At 37.6% G+C, this 23,315-nt stretch overlaps 4 protein-coding genes and 1 pseudogene across 4 annotated transcripts; 2 read left to right on the forward strand and 3 right to left on the reverse strand.

Moving 5' to 3' along the window:
- Nucleotides 1–1,882: 1,882 nt before the first annotated feature.
- On the reverse strand, nucleotides 1,883–4,239 carry LOC149389810 (uncharacterized; annotated as a pseudogene).
- Nucleotides 4,240–4,562: 323 nt separating this feature from the next.
- LOC149389811 (large ribosomal subunit protein eL19y-like) lies at nucleotides 4,563–6,357 on the forward strand. The gene is made up of 5 exons (XM_089623751.1): nucleotides 4,563–4,717; nucleotides 5,082–5,204; nucleotides 5,552–5,865; nucleotides 5,967–6,025; nucleotides 6,142–6,357. The coding sequence occupies exons 1-5, from the start codon at nucleotides 4,606–4,608 to the stop codon at nucleotides 6,164–6,166; spliced, it is 633 nt and encodes a 210-aa protein (XP_089479877.1). The 5' UTR covers nucleotides 4,563–4,605; the 3' UTR covers nucleotides 6,167–6,357.
- Nucleotides 6,358–13,653: 7,296 nt separating this feature from the next.
- Nucleotides 13,654–14,939, reverse strand: LOC149389812 (uncharacterized). The gene is made up of 3 exons (XM_089622729.1): nucleotides 14,858–14,939; nucleotides 13,812–14,605; nucleotides 13,654–13,722 (listed from the first exon to the last, which is right to left on the reverse strand). Exons 1-3 carry the CDS (start codon nucleotides 14,937–14,939, stop codon nucleotides 13,654–13,656), a joined length of 945 nt encoding a protein of 314 aa, XP_089478855.1.
- Nucleotides 14,940–15,253: 314 nt separating this feature from the next.
- Nucleotides 15,254–16,526, forward strand: LOC149389813 (uncharacterized). The gene is made up of 3 exons (XM_089622730.1): nucleotides 15,254–15,479; nucleotides 15,575–16,462; nucleotides 16,516–16,526. Exons 1-3 carry the CDS (start codon nucleotides 15,254–15,256, stop codon nucleotides 16,524–16,526), a joined length of 1,125 nt encoding a protein of 374 aa, XP_089478856.1.
- Nucleotides 16,527–18,957: 2,431 nt separating this feature from the next.
- LOC149389814 (plasmodesmata-located protein 4-like) lies at nucleotides 18,958–19,950 on the reverse strand. Its single transcript, XM_089624796.1, has 2 exons — nucleotides 19,701–19,950; nucleotides 18,958–19,200 (listed from the first exon to the last, which is right to left on the reverse strand). Exons 1-2 carry the CDS (start codon nucleotides 19,921–19,923, stop codon nucleotides 19,151–19,153), a joined length of 273 nt encoding a protein of 90 aa, XP_089480922.1. The 5' UTR covers nucleotides 19,924–19,950; the 3' UTR covers nucleotides 18,958–19,150.
- Between the last annotated feature and the right edge of the window lie 3,365 nt (nucleotides 19,951–23,315).

A 23,315-nucleotide genomic window follows, 5' to 3' on the forward strand; every position in this document is an offset into this window, starting at 1 on the left:
CGAAACTCTGAAACGTTAATGGTAAATAATATTTACAGTCGGACCATTCGATAGTAAATATTATTTACCATTCGAAAAAGCAAAATACTTGTCTCCGATTTGGCGAACTATTCCATGATTCAAATCTGATGATGAATAATTGGAAAAAATTTGGAATTAACAAACAAATAAGAACGAAGTTTTAAGAAACCTAAGAACCTAAACGCCTACCATAGACAAACATAAACTAAGAAGGATTAAATGATTAACCTAGACGAACATATAATATGAGAACAATAGAAGAACATCTACGAAATCGACGATCCTAAACATCTATTCCAAATGAGTCATCGAATATCCTGGTTGCAAATCGCAGAATAATTTTAATGGTAAATAATATTTACAATCCGGCCATTCGATAGTAAATATTATTTACCATTCGAAAAAACAAAATATATGTCTCCGATTTAGCGAACGATTCCATGATTCAAATCCGATGATGAATAACTGGAAAAAATCTGAAATTAACAAACAAATAAGAACGAAGTTTTATGAAACCAAGGGCAATTTTGGAAGTATGAGAAATATGAGCTATTTCCCTAAATAAATAGATAGTTAGGCTATAATTTAAAAGTCCCCTCTACAAGTATGGTAGTTGTTTACAAATCTCTTGTTTTTAAAGCATTTTGCTCATTTTCGAAATAAGATTAAATTTGTTTTTACGAAGGTATACAAGTTACCAGCTTAAAACATCTATATAAACTAATATTTTTTGTATTTTTTTTAAATTAAAAAGTATATTTTGACTCTAAAGTACTAAACAAAAGCCCAAGAAGTTTTAAATTTGTTGAGCATCATTTTATTTTAATTATATAGTTTAAAATTATAAACAATAAGTTATTTAGTTTGTAAACCAATTGATTTGGTCTTGAATAATATACAAAATTAATAAATTAAAAACAAAAAATGCCTGAAAAAAGTTAAACCCTAAAATACAACAAAAAGTAAATATTGAATTGAAATGTTTTATCAATGTTGTTTATTTTATTTTATGAAATATTATAAATGAAATGAGGGAGAGGAAAATTAATAGGCTCAAAATAAACCAATGAAAATAATATAATGGAGTCCATTATCTAATGTAGAGGGGTCCACAATTTACTAACTATGATCAAAGAAGATTTTGAGCAAATTTTCTTATATTTTATTCATCTGAGAGTCTTGGTATTTATATATCTATACAAAACCTATGCTAATAATAATAAACACAGAAACCATAGTAATTAATGCTAGGTTATGTATTAGTCTACAACACTCTCCCTCAAGTTAGAGCATATATATTAATCATGCGCAATTTGTTAAAGATATACCCAACCCAACACCCGTTAAGTGCTTTTATGAATGTCTCCCAATTGGTATTCTTTCTTCGCATATGAAGTGGAGATCGGGCCATGTTGAATCTTCTCGCGAACAAAGTGGCAATCAATCTCAATATGTTTGGTCCGCTCGTGAAAGACTGGATTGGATGTGTAGGCATGTGGGCTCGGAAGCGTTAGAGTAGTTTTAGAGAGAGTATAGATTTTCCCAGGTAAAAAATGACTTATATAATGAGGAGAGTGAGCCCATATTTATAGGCATATGAGTTGAGGACATGCATGACACGAGTTCCGAGAGGCCTCGGCGAGACCCTGCTAGGAGGGCTCGCGTGAGGGTCCTGGGCCGCGCTATGGGGTGTGGCGTGGCCTGAGAGGGGGTCGCCCAGTGTGGGGCGTGTCCTTCTCCTTTTTCGGCGAGGCCATGGGTCATCTGACGAACCCGTGGTGACCTCAGGGCTTGCCCTGTTGTGTTGTACGAGACCTTTCCTTCTTAGGCCTAGTCTCGCTTAGGGACTCACTGGGCCTTCCTAGTTGGCTGGGTCCCGCATGAAGCCTGCAGGGCCTAGATATTGAATTGAGTACAGATCTCAGCACATAATGAATAAAACAATGAGAATAATTCTGAACGAGTTTTCATTAAAAATAACCAGGTTACGCGGGAAAAATCATCCATAAAAGTAACAAAGTATCGAAAATCCGGTTTGGACACAGTAGGACAAGGACCCCAAACATCTGAGTGGACTAACTCAAACGGAGTGCTAGATCGCTTATTGACCCTAGGACTAGAACTAAGGAGATGATGTTTAGCAAATTGACATGACTCACAGTCTAATGAGGAAACTGAGCAAAACTGAGGATATAGTAGCTTGAGAAGAGGAAGCGAAGGGTGACCTAAACGACAATGTTCTTCAAGGATGGATGTGACACCCGGGCAAGCAATGGATTTGGATGTGTCGAGGATGTAGAGACCTCCAGATTCATGTCCTTTACCAATAGTATGTTTCGTCATGAGATCCTGAAAAACACAAGAGTCAGGAAAAAATGAGAGTGAGCAATTTAATGTTTTTGTGAGTTGGCTAACAGATAAGAGGTTAAAAGATAAGTCGGGTAAATGCAAGACATAGGATAATGACAAAGAATGAGTAGGTGTGATAGTGGCAGAACCAATAACATTGGAAAAAGATCCATTGGCTAAAGTAACTGTAGAAGTATGAGCGCGATGTGTAATGGTGGAGAAGAGTTTTGAATTACTTGTCATATGATCTGTGGCACCAGAATCAATGACCCATTTGGAGGATGAGGAAAGAAGACACGCATTCGAATTACCTGATTCGACAATGGCAGTGACAGACGGTTTTGAAGTCCTTAGTGATTCCTGGTACTCGGACAATTTGGCATACTCATCAGCAGGGATACGAACTGAGGTGTCAGAAGAGGATGCAACATGAGTCGACTAGTTCTTCTGATTCTTGTACTAAAGTTTTCTGCACTCTTGTATGGTGTGACCCGGTTTCTTGCAATAGTTACAAGTGATTGCGAAAATATCTTTAGGACGAGATTCAGGATTTCTTGGGCCTCCAGGTTTGTAGGTAGAAAGACGACTTGAACCATTCGTGTTTCGCGATAGTAGGGCTCTGCTGACAGGATTAGATAGGGTTCCCTCCGTGCGAAGGACGCGACTAAACACCTCTTGGAGAAAGGAAATGTCGGAGCCAAAGATGATATGGGACCTTGCAGTGTCAAAGGTCGAAGGCAGTCCCGCAAGAAAACTCATAATGGTCATTTGCTTTCGTTGTTGTTGTTGAACTTTCACATCGGCGCTGAAGGGCAGAAACATGTCGAGCTCTTCATATGTTTTCTTGGACTCCATGAAGTAGGTGGTGAGTGATTGGTCCTGCTTCTCAGCCCTATAAAAGGCCTTGCACACATCGAACATGCGAGATAGATTTCCTTTTCCAGAGTACAGGAAGTCCAAGTAATCCATTAATTCTTTGACAAACTCGCAGTGGTTGACTAGACCAATTAGCTCATTACCGATGGAGTTTCGGATTTGCAGAAAAAGACGAGCGTCCTCGCGAAGCCATGTTTGTCGCGTATTGTTACTTGGAGCAGTGTCAGTCAAGTGATTATCCTTGTCGATGCTTCGGAGGAACACGCGAATGGTCTTGCTCCAATCAGGGTAATTCGAGCCATTTAACTTGTGGTCCGTAATCTTCGAGAGTACCGGCACCATCTCCGATACAGCGATGGCTTATGGTTCGCAACACCATGTTCATTTTTCCCAAAAAGAGCCTCTTTAGCTATTTAAACAGGAGTTCGCAACGCCAAAGTGGTTCCCCTCAGAAAAAGAGAACTAAATTATAATTAGTTTTAATCTATTTATAGCTAACACACATTAAGAATAGTAGTTTCACTAGTTATTAGGTAAAGAGTGACTTGTCAAATGTTTAAAAATTAAAATGGGCTTGTGTACGGGTAACAAAATTTTCATTTCGTACCCGGTACCCAAAAAATATTTTATAAACATTTTCACTAAATTAAAATAAAGTGATTTAAAATAATGTATTGAAAAAGATATGACATGTATTTAGTAATATATATATATAGTTTGAAATAACATGCTTTAAAAGCTATATTCAATTTAAAATAACATATCAAAACTTAAATTTTTTTATTTATTTTTTAACTATTATCGGATAAACAGTAACCGATTTTTATAGCAGGTAAACCGGTGAAAAATTTGTAACTTGCTTACCCAGTGGATATACACGTTAATCGACCAGATTCAAAATTGGGTAAAAGAGCATGGGTAACGATTATAAAATTTAGTTTGAGTACAGATAACAATATAAATGTGTTCGGTCTTACTCGTACCCGTTGTCATTCGTGCGCGTCGTCGTATAAATAAACTTGAAGAAAGTATTACTAAAGTGGAAATAGTACAATGCAGAAAATTAAATTTATATTATTTCATTTTACCCTTAAATTTTATAGGATTAAACTAAAAAAATTTAAGAGTAAAGAAAAAAAGAAAAAAAAAACTCAAGAAGTCATTTATTAATTTAAAAAAGAAAAAGAAGGAGAGACAGCTACCAAGTGGACCAAGTCGAAAGCGATCCGGGTGGCCCAACTTGAGGCCCAATAAGTGGTCGATACGTTGAATGGAAAACCCTAATAGGCTTAAAATCATGTGATATATAAAGCTTCCCTTCATCTTCTCTCTCCCATTTTGGCTGCTGCGACATACACCATGGTTGCGCTAAAGCTTCAGAAGCGTCTCTCAGCGAGCGTTCTCAAGTGTGGTCGCGGCAAGGTCTGGCTCGATCCCAATGAAGTCAACGAGATCTCCATGGCGAACTCTCGTGAGTTTCATTTTACTCACCATTTCCGTTCCGTTTGTCTTTGAATCGCCGTGGGCGATGATCAGTGTCAGAATTAGTTTACGTTCGAATCGTATTACGAAGAGTTTTGATACGGCTAGGAATAAGTGGTAAAAAGTTAAAAAAAATTGAATACTTTGTTATATGACTCGAGCTATGAATTCTAGGGTTTAAGGCTTCGATAAAGGTGTTGGTAGCTCAATATTATTATTTCTGTCTCAATAAGTTGATAGTTTCCAGTATTGATTGTGGATTCTCCATGTGAATTTCACAAGCTGTTCAGTTTAGGCTATTGCTTTTCCATGTAGTTTGGCTCTTGTGAATTAAAATAATCTCTGCTTTGCAGGCCAAAACATTAGGAAATTGGTGAAGGATGGTTTCATCATCAGGAAACCCACCAAGATTCACTCTCGTTCCCGTGCCCGCCGTATGAAGATCGCCAAGAGAAAAGGACGTCATTCTGGATATGGTACCTTCATTTTTCCTTCTCATTATATAATGATCATTAACAAAATTTTATGGGATTATGACATCGAGTTGGATTCTAAACTTTACAATTTCGGGTTGAAAATTAGGTAGATGGTTTCATTGATGATTATTGATAGACTAATGGAATTGGACTCGGAAGTTTGTGCTTCTGGGTGCAATAATGGTATCTGACTAAGATATTTGTGATTCTGGGTACTTGTCTATGCAGAAATAGAATTTGATTTAAAATTTTGCAGTTCTGGGAGGTGGTATGACAAGGAAATGATTAATTGTGGGGTATTAAACCTAAACCTGTTAAGAACAATAACGAACCATTTGTTTTTTTAGGTAAACGTAAGGGAACAAGGGAGGCTAGGTTGCCAACTAAGATCCTATGGATGAGGAGAATGAGGGTTCTCAGGCGGTTGCTCCGAAAGTACCGCGAGGCCAAGAAGATCGATAGGCACATGTACCATGACATGTACATGAAGGTGAAAGGTAACGTGTTCAAGAACAAGCGTGTGCTCATGGAGAGCATCCACAAGTCTAAGGCCGAGAAGGCCAGAGAGAAGACTCTCTCCGACCAGTTTGAGGCTAAGAGGGCAAAGAACAAGGCTAGCCGTGAGAGGAAACATGCCAGGAGAGAGGAGCGCTTTGCCATGGTATCATTCACTTTAAACTTTCTGTTGTAGACTTATCAGTTTGTTTCTTTTGCTCAAAGTTGGGGTTTTTGATGTTGTTATTTTCTCGCTTTCGCTTTCAGGGACCTGGTGAAAAGACACCGGTAGCAGAGCCTGTTGTAGCAGCACCCGAACCTACACAGTAAGTGTCTATCTGAGTGTGTTATATAATATTGTGTAGCGTGTCTAGTGATTCAGAGCTGAATGGGATTTTGTTTCACCGTAGAGTCACGACTTATGGTCTGTGTTTGATTTCAGGCCAGCAAAGAAATCAAAGAAGTGAAAACCTATAAGAAGTGCGACCAGAGAATGTTAACGGCTGTTTGTTGTCGGTTTGTTCTCTGTAACTTTTTTAGGGTAGTTTTGAAGAGTCTATTCAGTTTGTTTTGGACCTTGTTTCTTTATATTATTCTAGATGAAAGGAGTTGTTACACAATCTTTGTACTTTTTCTTAAATTAATATTTTGATCTCCACTGGTGGCTGTTGTGTGTTTCATCGTCTGGATAGAATAGGTTTTGATAAAAAAAAATTTGTGTTTCCGCCCAAAGTTAAAAAGCAACATCGCAGTAACTAAAAGAACAAAAAAAACTAGTCAGTTCAGTGAAGATTTATGAATTTATGCATAAAATATCGACTGGCATCATAACCAATTAGAAATGTAAAAAAATAAAAGTTGACTTGTAAAGGATTTACTGGTGAGAAATTTTTTTAATTGGGTCTAAAAATTAATAAAATATCAAGATTAGATCTCCTATTTCAAAAATATATAAAATGGATTTTTATCTTTATTTCGGATAAAAATACCCTTTTAACCATATAGTATCATATGGCATGGTACTTTTATCCAAAATATTTTTGCTCTCCCTAATCCCAACTCCAATGTCATGCCTTTATACTCTCTGATTTAACTAGCCGAATTACTAAATTAATCTTTTCATGACAGGGAATATATTATTGGTATGATAATATATCTGGCATCCATTCCTGTGATTCACCTCAATAATACCCTACCAAATTTAGAAGGGTTGGTAACTTTCTAGTTACAAATTACGGTAGTAGACCCTTCGAGTTTTTTTTTTCCTCCGCATTCAATTGCAAGTTTTACTCTTAATATCTTGTATCTATTTTTTTATATTCTCTTCAATTTTTACTCCATCAAAAATTAAATAGTGATTTTCATCGTTTTTGGACTTTTTTTGACACTTTAAAAGTTACATCGGAATCCATTACAAAAAAAAATGTATATTTTTTTTGCGGTGGATGAAATTCAAGTGATTTTTTTTTTTTTGAGTTCTAATGTGTTTCGAGACCCCGATAAATTCCTTTTTCTTAAAAAGAACACAAGATTGATTCATTCGTCAATACAAAAAGGATAATGTTAAAAACCATTAACTAATATGATTTTAAAGTTGAGATTGCATGACATTATTGGTCTATTGGCTCAGTTCTTTGATTATTTTCAAGAGGCCGAGTTCAAAGTTCAAACCCCCCCTCTAATTTATCCACATTGCGAATATACCGAAATAGTGTGGAGTTAGAAGGGACTGAACCCTAGTTTTAAGAAATGAAGATCAAGTGAAAAAAGGAGAGAAAAAATAATTTGGAAAGTTAAAAAAGAAGTTGGGAATGAAAAAAAAATGAAGTATTAAAGTGAATTTGACATCTTGTTTGCTGGTTAAACATTGGTAATCTCCTTGATTCTATTTTAAAAAATGACATTTTAGTGTAAAATCAATAATTAATGTCTGCTTATGAAATTTGGCATTATAATTAGAGAATCTCTAAGATTTCGTTAGTTGAGGCTCAAGGGGAAGGCAAGGGAGTGGATTATCAAAGTCACCTCAATCTAAGTTATCTAACTATGTTAAGTATACAGCTATTACATTATTATTATTATTATTATTATTATTATTATTATTATTATTATTATTATTATTATTATTATTATATTATTATTATTATTAAAAGTAGTACTATTGACCAATACTACATGATATATTCACAGTGCAAGTGCACATTGATACTATTGGTCAAGATTACATAATTCAGTACCAAGACGTTAAGCTAAAAGAAATAAATCTTACATTTGTAAGGAGACATGCATTTCTGAAACTCATGAGGCTCAAACCCAAAATTTCTCAATCGAATTATGATATATTTATATTTTTACTTTTATAGTACAACAGTTTTGAAAAATAAATTGAAAATATTGATATGAGAATGTTAAAAAAAATAAAGCGACTTTTTGATGAGTAAAATCATTGGAAGTAAAAAAAAAAAAGAAAAAAAAAAGAACTTCTTGATGTGTGAAGTAAAAAAATAAGTATATACTAAGATAAAATAAAAAAGTAATAGAAGTAAAATTTTAAAATTATGTAACTATGAACAATCTTTGTGATAGCATAAGAAGATTTTCAAAACTAAGATTATCAAAGAAGTATATTGGGAAATGGCCGGATGTAGTAGTGTTTTCAATGATTTGGACCAAAATATAGGGTAGCATATTTTTGGACACTTTTAGTAGTGTTTTGAGGAGAGATAATAGTTTGATACCGGGTTTGCCCTTTAATTTGTAATTTTGTTCATTCAAGCCCCCAAACCAAAACTTGCTCAATAATACGGTCTTGTTTATTGTGCCATGTACAGCTCTCTCTCTCTCTCTCTCTCTCTCTCTCTCTCTCTCTCTCTCTCTCTCCTCTCTATTTCTCTGCGTGTGAAGGACGTTTCATCTTCCTTTCATCATCCTCCATGAGCTGCGTGTCTATGAAGTGAAGCTCATCTCTCCGGCCACCTCATCCTCGTCTAAAAGTAAGCTTCTTTCGGTCAACGTCATCGTCGTCTTCTCTCCTCTCTTTTTGTTTCTGGGTTTTCGTTCATCCTCGTCGGGTTTCTGAGTTTCTGGGTTTCGGAGAACATGTTTGTTCAACGTCATCTTCGTGCATCTTAAAAGAAAGCTTTTTTTCGTCGGTCATCTTTGTTTTCGTGTGCTTGTTGTCTGGGTTTTAGATCTTTGTCGTTCTGGGTTTGTTGGTGCCATTACCCGCCGTCTCTGTGTTGTTTGTTTCTGGGTTTGTTTGTGTGTTGTTCTTTGTGTTTTTGGACGTTTGAGTTTTTTTCGCGTTCTTGAATTGTAGACATACATGTCTACAGTCTATGAAATTGTAGACTGTCCCTGTTATACGTCGTTATTGTAATTGTAGATATACATGTCTACAATTCTTGTAAATGTGGACATATCGGTGTACACCTTCAGCTGTTGTAAACTAATACGTTTATTACAACTGAAGTTGTAGACCTATATGTCTACAATTACAAGAATTGTAGACATGTATATCTACAATTGGGTAATTGTAGATATACATGTATACAAATAGTCTCATTGTAGACATTTTATTTTTTTCATACACGATAATAACAATCAGATATGCGTTTTTGCTATGCAGGAATGTCAGTTGTAACAATTGTAGATATTATAGATCTACAGTTACTACAACTGTAGACGTCGATATCTACAATTGTTGTTAACTGTAGACTTATAAGTCTACCGTTTATTACATTTTTTGTTACAATTATACATATCAAGGGGAATTGGCGGCATAAATCATCAAACTCTTTCTCTAGACTCAATAAGAAAAATAATTTGAAATCCCTAAATAAGAAAAGGACCCCAAATTGCTTCTTATTTCTCTCGTCTGCTTAACTTCAAGTCGCGATCTTGCAGTCATGGGAGAGCTTTGCTACTGTGGCATTCCTGTTCGTGAGTGCGCTTCGTGGACAATTTTGAATCCTGGAAGGAGGTTCCACGGTTGCATCACAAAAAAGGTAATCTCTCGAATCACGATTGTGAATCGCGTCTTTGTTTTCGCCAAAAAGTCACCTCTTTGTGTTTGTTTTCTCAGGAAGATGGTGGGTGCGGGTATTTCAAATGGATAGACCCAGAAATGTGCTATAGATCGAAGCAAATCATTCCCGGTTTGCTGAGGAGGAAAAACATGTTAGAATCCGAGAATGCGGGACTTCGAATTCAAATTTTCAAGCTGAAGATGGCTCTGTTCGTTGTCATTGTCATTGTTGTAGTTTTTTACATGCTCTGAATAAGTTTGGTTAGTCAGATAATAGCTGCTCGAATCAGATTTTAAGGTATCTGTTTTAAGGGTTTTGTAATGATGTAATGAAGATGATTTCAATGCAATGCAATGACAATTTTTGGTTTGAACTGATATTTTTGAAGTGTTATGGTGGTGATGAATTTACAATGTTATATTTCAGTGAGACAGGGTTAATGATAGAATTGAATTATTATAGTTGTATGTCTTTTTTACGTCTTGAATGCATTACATGATAGAAGTTGTTCAAATTGTAGACATCATTGTCTACAATTAAACTGATTGTAGACATTTATGTCTACAATTGTGGTGATTGTAGACATTTAATGTCTACAATCAGTTCAAATTGTAGATATGTATGTCTACAATCATCACAATTGTAGACATCACTGTACACATCTGTAGACACAGCCATAACAAAACAAGAGCATACTGAAGCCATACAGTCATAATAAAAAAAACAAAAACATACGAAAATATATAGCGATGTTTAGGCATTCAAACTTCAAATTGTCATACAAAACCATACAAAAATATAAAACATAGTTTTAAAAGTAACTTCATAGTTTGAGATTGGAGTTCATGTAAACATAAAAATCCCAGCCCAAAGATGTCGGAAACTCGTCGTCAGATTCGTAGCCGGTCGCAAGTTTCACCGCCACATGGTCTCCTCAAACTTGTCCAATGCGCCGAAGAACATGAAGTTGTGGTCCACAATCTCTTCTTCGGGGACAAATCTTACAAATCCCTGCATATGTCAAGAAAAAAACATAAAACTCTACAAACAGTCCTCATATCACCAGAACTATATCTACACAAACATGTAATTGTAGACATTTATAATTATAGTCACTAGACATAAACATCTACAATTCTAGTGACTATAGCTATATATGTCTACAACATAAATTATAACCTATGAAATCTTCAACACACAGAAAATGCAAATAAAAGAATTCTACAATCACATAAATAATAACCCAAATTCAGCTTTGCATGCCATCAAAAAGTTACCCAAAATGCTCAAAGTGAAGAAATGTACCTCATTTATAGTTGATTTTCGTTTTCGGAGCTCAAATGGCGATGTCTCATCTTAATTTGATGCCGGCAATTTAGTGACTAGTTTTGGTTTCTTCACTCGACGAGACGTTGTTGGCTTCTTGGCGGAAGACTTTTTCGCTGGAGAGACTTTTCTTCAGCGGCGTCGGACCTTTCTTCGCCGTCCTCGAATTCTTCCGAACCGGCGCGCATTTTTTGGCCGTCATTTTCTGCAATCTAGCGTTTGAAAAAAGGTGATTCGTAGAGATTTGAAAGAATAATGAAGATTAGAAACGAACTTGAGATATTTAGGAGAGATTAGCAACGAACATGGAGATTTCGACGACGTGGATGAGGATTTCCGCGATTTCGGCGAAGTGGGTGAGGGTTTTAGAGAGAGAAAGAGTCGGAGGAGAGATGAGAGAGCGTGAACCAAGAAGATGAAAATGAGTTTCATTTGAGTATTGAAATATTAACTGACGCTATTGTTTAATGAGGTATTTTTAAAACAAAAAATAAAGACAATGGCAAATATGTACTTGCTCACTTAAGCAACTACTAAAAGTGTCCAAAACAAGAAACTCTATATTTTGGTCCAAACTATTGAAAACACTACTACATCCGGCCATTTCCCAAGTATATTTAAATCTACAAAGCTGCATAAAGCTTTTTTTTTTTTTTTTTTTTTTTTTTTTTTTTTTTTGAGAAGCTATACTACATATTTGATTTTTTTTTTAAAAAGGCTAGAAATAATTAATTTTTGGGAAGTTTTGATTTTTTGGGAAGCTGCACTGAGATGTAGGCTAAAAAAAATCTAAAAGCCTGCATCTTTGATTTTTTTTTTTTTTTTTACCTAATAAAAACCGCTTGGTTTCAATTTGTTTTGTTGCTATTAAAATATTCTTCTAGTTACAACCAAGGATCGAAATACCGTTACCGTTACCGTTCCGAGGTTTCGAATTTACTGGTAAACCCCGGTACCGTAAAGGAATACCGGGGAAAGCAGGAAAAAAAAGAAAACCGGTACCGTTGAACTTACCGTTACCGTAGAGGAATACCGTCAAATACCGTATTTACCGAGGGGAATTCATAAAAGAAATATACAAAAAAAACATACAAAGTACGTAGGATAAAATTCATAAAATTAAAAATAGTGTAGAATGTTTCAACACAATACCAAATTACAAACACAACAAAAAGTAAGTTCAATAGTACAAACCAAAATGATAAAGTTCAACACAATCCATCAAATACTATAGTTCAACAAATTCAACATAAAAGGAATATAAATGAAATGACTACTCATAGCGACCATATGCAGCGGTCATACAGTAATCATACTAAGTCATATAATGAGCACATGCACGAAAGTACATGTCCAAGTGATAGTCGTACTCATACTGAGATGAAACTACAGACATGGAGTGGAGGGGATAACCTGGAACTGGTCGCACCGTTTCCGGAGCTTGACTTGATGCATAGTAGTCCTGGTTGTAACTGGAAGATCCGTCATCATAAGAGGACTCCGTGCCTTGAGGACCAATTGATACCGATCCGAAGTTGTAGGACAAGTCATCAACATCATTGCTAGATGTAAATGATATGGCATCATTCATACCTCCGCCCTTACCTCCGCGCTCGTATCCTGAATAAAAAAAGGCAGGGTGATGAAGACGATCATAATCTTCTTCCGATGGTGCGTATCCAACTTGAGCACCGCCGACATCACCAAATGAAGTGCCTCCAGCACTAAAGGAACCTCCACCACCTCCCCCTGATCCACCTTCATCTCCACCTCCTCCGTTTGATCTACGACTTGAACCTCCGCCATCTGAATCCGAACTGTCTCCGGATCCGCGTTGAGGTTGGACGTCATCGTTCAGCACTCGCTCCGGATCAACTCCATGCTCTCGAGCCGCTTCAGCTACTGTCGGATCCGGGTTCTGGTTGACGTCGTCCATGTGAACTTCGTCAATCCAGCGGAGCATTTCGTCGTCTCCCTCATTGTCATTCCCCGATTGTTCGAAAGCTCATTCGATGATATCCAAATGATCCATCGGGGTGAGGTTGTTGTCGTGAATCCGAGTTGCTTCTCAGAGCTGCAACTTCATGTTGTATGAGCAGAAAACAAGCTTCTCGAGTCTGCTGTACGCTAGACGGGTCCTTTGTTTTGTGTGGACGAGGGCAAATGTACTCCAATTCCTCTCACAAGCGGAGGCAGATGAAGTTTGTGATAAAATTCGAATGGCCAACGTCTGTAAAGTCGGGGTCCAATTTCCGTAAAGCTCCCACCACTCACCTGCAATCATGTGACATAAATCATATCATGTCATTTCATACCATTCCTTGACATAGTTAATGCATACAATTCATCTCACAAGCTTACTTGCACAAAGGGTGCCTCGTGCCGAAACAACACTTCTTTGTGAGAAGTCCCATCGAGCGTCTCGAAATGCGATTAACTGTAATTAGAAAATCAAATAAGACTCATATATTCATAATGTGATATACCTTGTAACAATTTATACCTCTCTCCCAAGAGTTGACCCATCAAGATCCGGATGCAAGAAGTCGAACACCTTTGTGACAGCGGCCATGTGAGTATTGTTCATGGTTATATCCGGGTTAAACAGCAACTTTGGATTTAGGAAGAAAGCTGCAATGTGTAGTGGATGTTCCATTTGAGTACTCCATCTGTGGTTCACAATGTCGACGACCCATTTCTTCCCACTCATCGCTTCCAACTTTTTTTTCATCTCGTGGAAGACGTAGTATAGTAATACCATCGTGGGATGCACCTCAGTGTCCACTAATCGAATAGTGGTGTACATCGGCTCGAATATGGCACACACTGCGTCCACCGAATGCCAAAACCTGGGGTTTAAACAAGTCTCGAAAATGGATCTACCTGGAGGTGTTGCACTCAATTTGGAATCATCCCACCATTGACTACTGAACATCGTCCTCAACGCAGCTCTCTTCTCTCTGAGACTTCTGAGAGCTAGATAGTTCGTGGCAAATCTTGTTGCGCCGGGATGGATGATTTCACTTGGGGATGTGTCCCGTAACTTGGACAGAACATTGCTGTTGTTGTAGGTGAACTTTGTCGCATCCCTCGCTGCTTTGATAGTCTGCTTAACACTATCTATCTTTCCAATATCTTCAAACATTAGATCTAGACAATGTGCGGCGCAAGGTGTCCAGTACACATTGTACTTGCGTTGTAATTTCATACCGGCACTCTTGTAGTTCGAACCGTTGTCGGTCACAACCTGGACGACATTGTGTTTTCCGATTTCTTTGACCACTGACCTCAATATTCCGTAGATGTACTCCCCTGTTTTCGTATGCGTGGATGCATCAACGGACTTTAAGAACACCGTTGCACCAGCACAATAAACCATAATGTTTATGATGCTCAGTCTGGTCGGCCCCGTCCAACAATCAATGAGTATAGTGCATCCGTATTTTACCCACCGCTTCTTTTGTTCTTCAATGTAGTTCTCCGCGTCTGCAACCTCCATATCGAGGTACTTGTTATGAATTTCATACGGAGTTGGTATAGGAATATTAGGACCTGCAATATGCCAATATACATTTTAGAGTTTCATTTTAGAGTTTGTGGTGATGTTTATAATTTTTTTGGTAATTAATCCGAATTATTTAGTAATTTTGTGACTAGTTAGTGATGATTAAGGTTATGTAAACTTGTTTATTGATTTATGAAGAAATTTTGTGACTTGTTTTTCATTTTACAGTTTGTGTATATTACAAGTTGATAATTAGTTAGTGATATTGTGTAAATGTTATTTGTTCATTTGTAGATTACAAGTTGCAAGAATTTCGGCCCCCGACCCAGCTAGGAAGTATTGCACACCTATTCCCGGAAAAAGTAGCGGCCACCAATGCATATTTTGCGAGCACATTATGGGAGGTGGCGGCATCACGAGAGTGAAAAACCACCTAGCCCATGTAGACCCAACGAGGAGTGTCAAATTCTGTGAGAAAGTCCCTCATGAAGTGAGAGAAGAGATGCAAGCTTTACTTCAAGGCAATGTCGTAAAAAAAGAAGAACAAAAAGTCGTTGGAATCTACGCTTCGCACGACATTGACTAAAAATGTTGGCGGGGAAGAATCAAACGAAGAAGCATACGAAGCGCAATTACGAGCAGTTATGAAGAGGTCAAGACAAGAGGCGGCGTAGACGGAATGGGAGGCTCGGATGATGTCGGGGCCCAGCAGTGGTTCTACGGCAAAATCTCCACCAGCTGCTCCGTCATTATATAAGTCAGCGAGTGCGAAGCAAACAAAAATTGATGAGATCGTGGATCCGAAGAAGAGAACGTGGCTCGAAAGACACATAACAAAATTCTTTGTTCACCAACATGTGCCGGCGAGTAAGGCCGCCTCGCATGAGTTCAAAAACATGATAGCGTCCGCTCAAGACCTGGGTAATCCTCAATTCGTGATAAGTAATTTTATTTTCATATTGTCGAATCGCATGTGTTCTTGAAACGTTAACATGATGTATATTGGCATATTCCAGGTCCAGGCGTTCCTATACCAACTCCGTATGAAATTCATAACAAGTACCTCGATATGGAGGTTGCAGACGGGGAGAACTACCTTGACGAGGAAAAGAAGCAGTGGGTAAAATACGGCTGCACCATACTCACTGATGGTTGGACGGGGCCGACCAAACTGAGCATCATAAATATTATGGTTTATTGTGCTGGTGCAACGGTGTTCTTAAAGTCCGTTGATGCATCAAAGCATACGAAAACAGGGGAGTACATCTACGGAATACTGAGGTCAGCGCTCAAAGAAATCGGAAGACAGAATGTCGTCCAAGTTGTGACCGACAACGGTTCGAACTACAGGAGTGCCGGGTTGAAATTACAACGCAAGTACCATGTGTACTGGACACCTTGCGCCGCACATTGTCTAGATCTGATGTTCGAAGATATTGGGAAGAGAGATAGTGTTAAGCAAACTATCAAAGCTGCGAGGGATGCGACTAAGTTCATCTACAACCACGGCACTGTGTTGTCCAAGTTACGGGAGACATCCCCAGGTGAAATCATCCGTCCCGGTGCAACAAGATTTTCCACGAACTATCTAGCTCTCAGAAGTCTCCGAGAGAAGAGAGCTGCGTTGAGGACGATGTTCAGTAGTCAATGGTGGGATGATTCCACATTGAGTGCAACTCCTACAGGTACATCCGTATCCGAGACATGTTTAAATCCCAGATTCTGGCATTCGGTGGACGAAGTGTGTGCCATATTCGAGCCGATGTACACCACTCTTCGATTAGTGGACACTGAGGTGCATCCCACGATGGGATTACTATACTATGTCTTCCACGAGATGAAAAAGAAGTTGGAAGCGATGGGTGGGAAGAAATGGGTTGTCGACATCGTGAACCACAGATGGAGTACTCAAATGGAACATCCACTACACATTGCAGCTTTTTTCCTAAATCCAAAGTTGCTGTTTAACCCGGATATCCACATGGACAATACCCACATGGCCGCTGTCACAAGGGTGTTCGACTTCTTGCATCCGGATCTTGATGGGTCAACTCTTGGGAGAGAGGTATAAAACTATAAATTGTTACAAGTTATATCACATTATGAATATATGAGTCTTATTTGATTTTCTAATTACAGTTAATCGCATTTCGAGACGCTCGAGGGGACTTCTCACAACGAAGTGCTGTTTCGGCACGAGGCGCCCTTTGTGCAAGTAAGCTTGTGAGATGAATTGTATGCATTAACTATGTCATTGAATGGTAAGAAATGACATGATATGATTTATATCACATGATTGCAGGTGAGTGGTGGGAGCTTTACGGAAATTGGACCCCGACTTTACAGACGTTGGCCATTCGAATTTTGTCACAAACTTCATCCGCCTCCGCTTGTGAGAGGAATTGGAGTACATTTGCCCTCGTCCACACAAAACAAAGGAACCGTCTAGCGTACAACAGACTCGAGAAGCTTGTTTTCTGCTCGTACAACATGAAGTTGCAGCTCCGTGAAGCAACTCGGATTCACGACAACAACCTCAACCCCCTGGATCCTTTGGATATCATCGAACGAGCTTTCGAATGCTCGGGGAATGACAATGAGAGAGACGACGAAATGCTCCGCTGGATTGACGAAGTTCACATGGACGACGTCAACCAGAACCCGGATCCGGCAGTAGCTGAAGTGGCTCGAGAGCATGGAGTTGATCCGGAGCGAGTGCTGAACGAGGACGTCCAACCTCAACGCGGATCCGGAGACAGTTCGGATTCAGATGGCGGAGGTTCAAACCGTAGATCAAGCGGAGCAGGTGGAGGTGCAGGTGACGGTGGAGCAGGGGGAGGTGATGGAGGTTCGTATCGGTCTGGGGGAGGTGATGGAGGTTCGTATCGGTCTGGGGGTTCCTTTACTGCTGGAGGCACTTCATTTGGTGATGTCGGCGGTGCTCAACTCGGATACGCACCATCGCAAAAAGATTTCGATCGTATTCATCATCCTGCCTTTTTTGATTCAGGATACAGGCGCGGAGGTCAGGGCGGAGGTATGAATGATGCCATGTCATTTACGTCTAGCAATTACCGGGCTCGCCTACTCGCCGACACCTGGCGGGCTTCTTGAGCTTTTTTTTTTTCCTTTCATGGTAACATCATATACTAAGTAAATATAAACATAATTTAGACTCTTGTATTCTTCTTGTTTATTGTACCCAAGCAAAATCTGATGGGCTATTTGTTTCTACACACCAGTCAGTGAAAAAAATATATCTTCTCCGTTTTCTCTTCTTAATCTTAATAAAGTCCTACTTTGTTCTTCGTGTGCAGAGATATGATGAAATAGTGCGCTTTTCGGCCACGGTTCTGGTTTGAAGAATCAGTTCACGCAGAGCAGATATGGTTTCAGTGAGAGAAACGGTTTCAGTAAGGCTTCTTTGTACTTCAACCAAATCAATTTACTGGCATTGTCCAACTTATTTTAGTGTATTATCTTTTGGGTTCATACGAGAACGTATAATCTAACAACCCCAGTTGATTGAGGAATGTCATACCTTCGGTAATGGCTTTATACACCAGTCTCATCGTATTCCAAAACAACAGAGAAGATCTGAATATGTCCGAAAATTACGACGAAATCACCTTGTTCCTGATATTTACTTTTTATATGCGTGTCTATATAATATATATATATATATATATATATATATATAATATATATATATATATATATATATATATACATTGAAGGCCATAAGTTATCAGCAAAAAAAAAAAAAAAAAAAAACATACACAAGGCAACTTTGTCACTGATCTTAGAGTTGGAGGGGAAAAAAGATTAAATTCTGTATTTTCCTTTATAATAATAATAATAAATAAACAAAAACCCACTCTACAAACCAGAAGCTACAACATGTGATGCTCACGTATATAGTACATAGTATATGATCAACCAAATAAAAAGCTCAACCGAACTGTGCATATTTTGCTACTAGAAGGGCTATTTCCTTGGTTCAATGTGCATTTAAATACAGGATGTCTTGTTAGGCGGTAATTTGTGGCCAAGTAATTATCGTTGAATGTTTCCCAGCCCTCAGACCAGAGATATATAATTTGATCTGTTGTCGTGGATTGTTATCATATGTCTGCTTCACGGAATGCCATGTACAAATGGTTTTGTAGATCTGTCATCAAGATTTTTAGTCTTATAAAATATATCCAGGTCAGGAAGTCGATGCGGCAGAGGAAAGACAGACTTCAATCTTGATGATAGTGAAGCTGATCCGACACCAAGATGGCATAAGATTTCTCACAGTCAGTGAATTTATCAAGATTTCTATAAAGGTACCATGATTATTTTTAGGGAGCCCGAGCAAAATAGCAAAGTCAAACGTTGTAATTGTCAAAATAGCTAACTTTTGGTTTATTTTTAATGTGTAGCCAATATACCACATTAACAGTAAAAAAAATACAAATTTGCCCTTCATTTAAATAATATCAAATCAAAATATTTGGAAGATTCCCGCGTCCAAAAAAGAAAGAAATGAAATTGGAATCGCGTGAATAAATGCCAACTCAAACAGATCCACCGTGATAAATGCATATCTAACAAATCCACCGTGATAAATGCTTATCTTTCAAACACGCAACCAAACCTACACTGCACGAGAAAAAATTCAAAAACAAAGTCAATTAACAGTAATTAACAGATATTAACGTTAATTAATAGAATTGAAATCGTTCAAAAACCTACATAACAACAATTAACAGGTATTAACATTAATTAATAGGATTGAAAATCGTTCCATACATGAATCAGCTGGGAAGAACAAGGAAAAAATTCAAAAACAAAGTCAATTAACAGTAATTAACAGATATTGACGTTAATTAACAGGATTGAAATCGTTCAAAAACCTACATAACAGCAATTAACAGATATTAACGTTAATTAACAGGAATGAAATCGTTCAAAAACCTATATAACAGCAATAGAAATCCACACAAAGTCAACAGATTAAGAACAAATCAATAGAAATCCACACAAAGTCAACAGATTAAGAACAAATCAATAGAAATCCACACAAAGTCAACAGATTAAGAACAAATCAACACGTATCAACACAAATTAACAAGAACCAACAAGAGAAATACTTACCCGGATACAAGTTGGTGGGAACGCCTTGCGCATACTTGCACGTATCAAGAGGACAGTGTTCCTCTGCGATCCACGCCGCCTCACTCACGCACTCCCCGCACTCGCACCCATCCGCTCCTCCCTCGCATTGCGCCGCCGCCGCCACCGACTCATATACCGTCCTCCTGAACCCTCCGCCGCCGGAGATCTCCTCCTCCAACGCCGCCAACACCACTTCTCTCATCGCCTTCAATCCGAACCCTAACCCTAATCCGGCCGCCGCGGCGCTCTCTCCTCAAGTCGTGTGGAGAATCTCTCCTGAAGTAGAGGACGAGGAGAACTTCTCGTCGGAGAAGATCCCTCCGTCGTCGGGCTCGGACCGGAGGTAGCATCGCCGGATCTGGATCCGAGCGAACTCCGCTTCGCCGCAGACGGAGCGGGAGATCCCAGCGAGCTTAGTCACGCAGCTCCAATACCGCTCGGCTGTTGGGCGTCGTCGGGAGAGATGACAACCGAGCTTGGATCTCCAACGTGAAGAAGAAGACCAGTGGTAGGGTTGAGAAAGAGAGAGATCACGCAATCAAATTCAAATTGTAATTGAGAAGAAATTTATTGCTATTAATTACGAAATCAGACACATTTGACTTTCTATTTTTGTATAATTATAAAAATAACACGTTATATTCTCAAGAGGGTCATTTTCGACCAAAAAAATGGGTTGAAACGCCACATCATCAATTTTGGCTATTTTTAAAAAAAATTCTAAACGTTGGCTAATATGCAATCTCAACGTTTGATTTTGACTAGTCTTCCTTTTTCGTATAACATATGAAATGATATGACTACATACACATATTTATGTAATGGCGTTCGTTTTCCTTTTCTTATAGATTTTTCAGGCAGACTTTTTTATAATAAATTATCTCGAGTTGATGCTTTACATCGCTCCTAGTATTTTTCTGGTAAGTGTTTCTATATTCTTGTTGATATAGTTAATTTTGGTACATAATAATCTCACGTTCAACATGTATTTTCTCGTCTCTTTAATTACATTCAGTCTCATATACCTTTGGTCATGATCAGTAACATCATTTAGTTGGAGCCAAAAGTGCATCAGAACGAAATTGATGGAAGGACGCTGTCCAGATTCAAATTTCCACACCAATTTCGCAACAAGATATTATTGTGTACACGAATTCAACGACGAGAAGGAGGACTCGAGAAAGAACTCAATGCTCTACACACATGTCATAGCTTTCACGCTTTACGAGCTAGAGAAAGAACTCAATGCTCTACACACATGTTATCTCAGCAAGTTCTCATGTTAATTCCTTTTTCAGGGTTTGATGATTCCACTGGTAATTTGACAGACATTGAGACATTTAAATGAATTCAATTTTTATTTGTTATAATAGCTGGTCATATATTTTCAGTTTGGGAATATCGGTTCTATTGAACACCAGGACTTCGCGAGGAACATGCTTAGGTCGATCGACGACGGCCCGCTGTCTCTTTCTCCGGCCCACGCCCAGACATCGGTTGACTCGAGGATCAAGTCAAGCGACGGGGATTCCAAGACCTGGCCTCGCATGTAAGGTGTTCGTTCCTGGTTCAAAGAGAGAGGTTCACTTAGCAAGCCAATCCGATCACTTTCGACGGCCAGGTAAACAAATGTCTGTATTTCAAATGGAAAGGTGTCATTTATAAGTATGAATTTTCTATAAATTCCATGATGAATGCTATTAACAAAATGGAATTCTATTAAACGTCAAAATGGAAAGGTGTCATTTATGAGTATGAATTTTCTATAACTTTCATTTATGTGTGTTTCCTTTTTTAAAGCTGTCATTGATTAAGCTATCATTAAATAGTACCTATTAGGGTATTTTTTTCCAAAATCTGCCCATATTAGGAGAGTCGCTGAATGGATTACTGACTCCATTGATGGTAGATTTTTTCCACACCATATCAGAATTTCCAATTTCCGCTACTAATTTTCTTTCCATGAAAAACTCCCATGATATCACAAACGAATAACATTATTGATGAAAAAATATATCACGAGCAATCTTCTCCTCTTATGTAGTTGTCAATATTATATTTTCGTCATAAAAACAAATCAACCTTTACTTCTTTCTGCTTATCAAACAATCCGGCCATTCAAATATATTAATAAACCAATCAAATTTGCAATAAAACCCAATTACTTAGACCCGTTTTTATTCATTTTGCTTATCACCGGCAGTTGACTTTCACATTTCGACAGGTTTATATATATGCTCATACTCACAAAATCATTTCACATCCGCTCGTCCAGAACTTAGAAAGCCCTCTGAATCAGGTAAAACAAACTCTCTCTCCCTGTTTTTCTTTCACAGCGTTAGTTTTATATTTTTCTTAGCATCGTCAATTTATATGGTATTCAATTATTGAGATGTCCTTGTTTACATATGTTATTATCGTGAATACCAACTCTTCCGTTCTATTTTTTTTCTGTTTTGTCCAGGCAAGAAAATTAAGTGAACATCTTCACAAATATGTCTTCGTCATCATCGTCCAGGTAACCCAACATACATGCTGCAACTCTTCTCTACATTTCTTGGCACGACCATTTTGTAAAGAGTATTCCCGTTCTATCGTTTATAACTCAAATTTATCTGTAGTTAGATATTTTTTTCGTCTCATACACTCTATGCGTATATTAATGTTGGTATTTAGAACAGTTTTGATATTTGAACTCTTCTGCGTGGATGTTTGAGTTTCTTGAAGTTGATAGCTAAATTATGATGTAGTCCATGGCATTCTTGTAACCTGCAAATACCAAGATTTAAAGAGTTTCGCAGGCTGTCTTGTTAATTTGTGCGCCAATGTCTATGGTATTTAATTGTATCTATGCTATAGGGTATAACTAATGAAATAGTAAGAAAGAAAAGACGAAAAAAACAGTTCTTTTACCTCAAACCCTTTTCTTATGCTTGAATTTTCCAAATCGTGGGAATTAGACCATAGAATTATATTCTGATATCTTAAAATGAAGCAAAATAAATGACATGAAATTTTGACAAAAGTAAAGAAAAATCACAAAAAATTCAAATATATACTGATAGTGTAAGAATGAAAAAAAAGGCAAGAAAATTGTAGCCAAATCATTGAATTTTCGTTATCATCACTCCTAGTTTTGAAATATGGAATGAGTTTGTTAAACTTTAAATTCTAACGAACAGATAGCGAGTATGTATGCTATAGGGTATAAATAATGAAATACTAAGAAAGGAAAGAAGAAAAAAAAAGTTTCTTTTTTTCTACATAAGGTGTAAGGTGTTTACAATGAAATAATGGTTTTTATCTCTAATGATATCTGAATTATAGGTGTGAGAATTATTCCATTAAACTTTTATTTTGAGATTTTAGTCATTCAATTTTTTTCCCGTTTTAATTTTATAAGAAATTTATCTTTTATCAACTCGTTTTTATTTCATTACCTAAAAAAGATAATATGTTTTTCATCAGTTTTCTGTTATTTTAAATAAAATTTACTTACATACAAAATAAGAAATAAAATATTATCTAATAAAAAAAATTGTGCATTTACATCAAAGTTATCAGAACATAATTCTATGGTCTAATTCCCACGAT

Source organism: Urtica dioica, chromosome 8 (genome assembly GCF_054948205.1).
Source record: "Urtica dioica subsp. dioica isolate 48M chromosome 8, U.dioica_male_clone48M_v1_H2, whole genome shotgun sequence".
Taxonomy (NCBI): domain Eukaryota; kingdom Viridiplantae; phylum Streptophyta; class Magnoliopsida; order Rosales; family Urticaceae; genus Urtica; species Urtica dioica.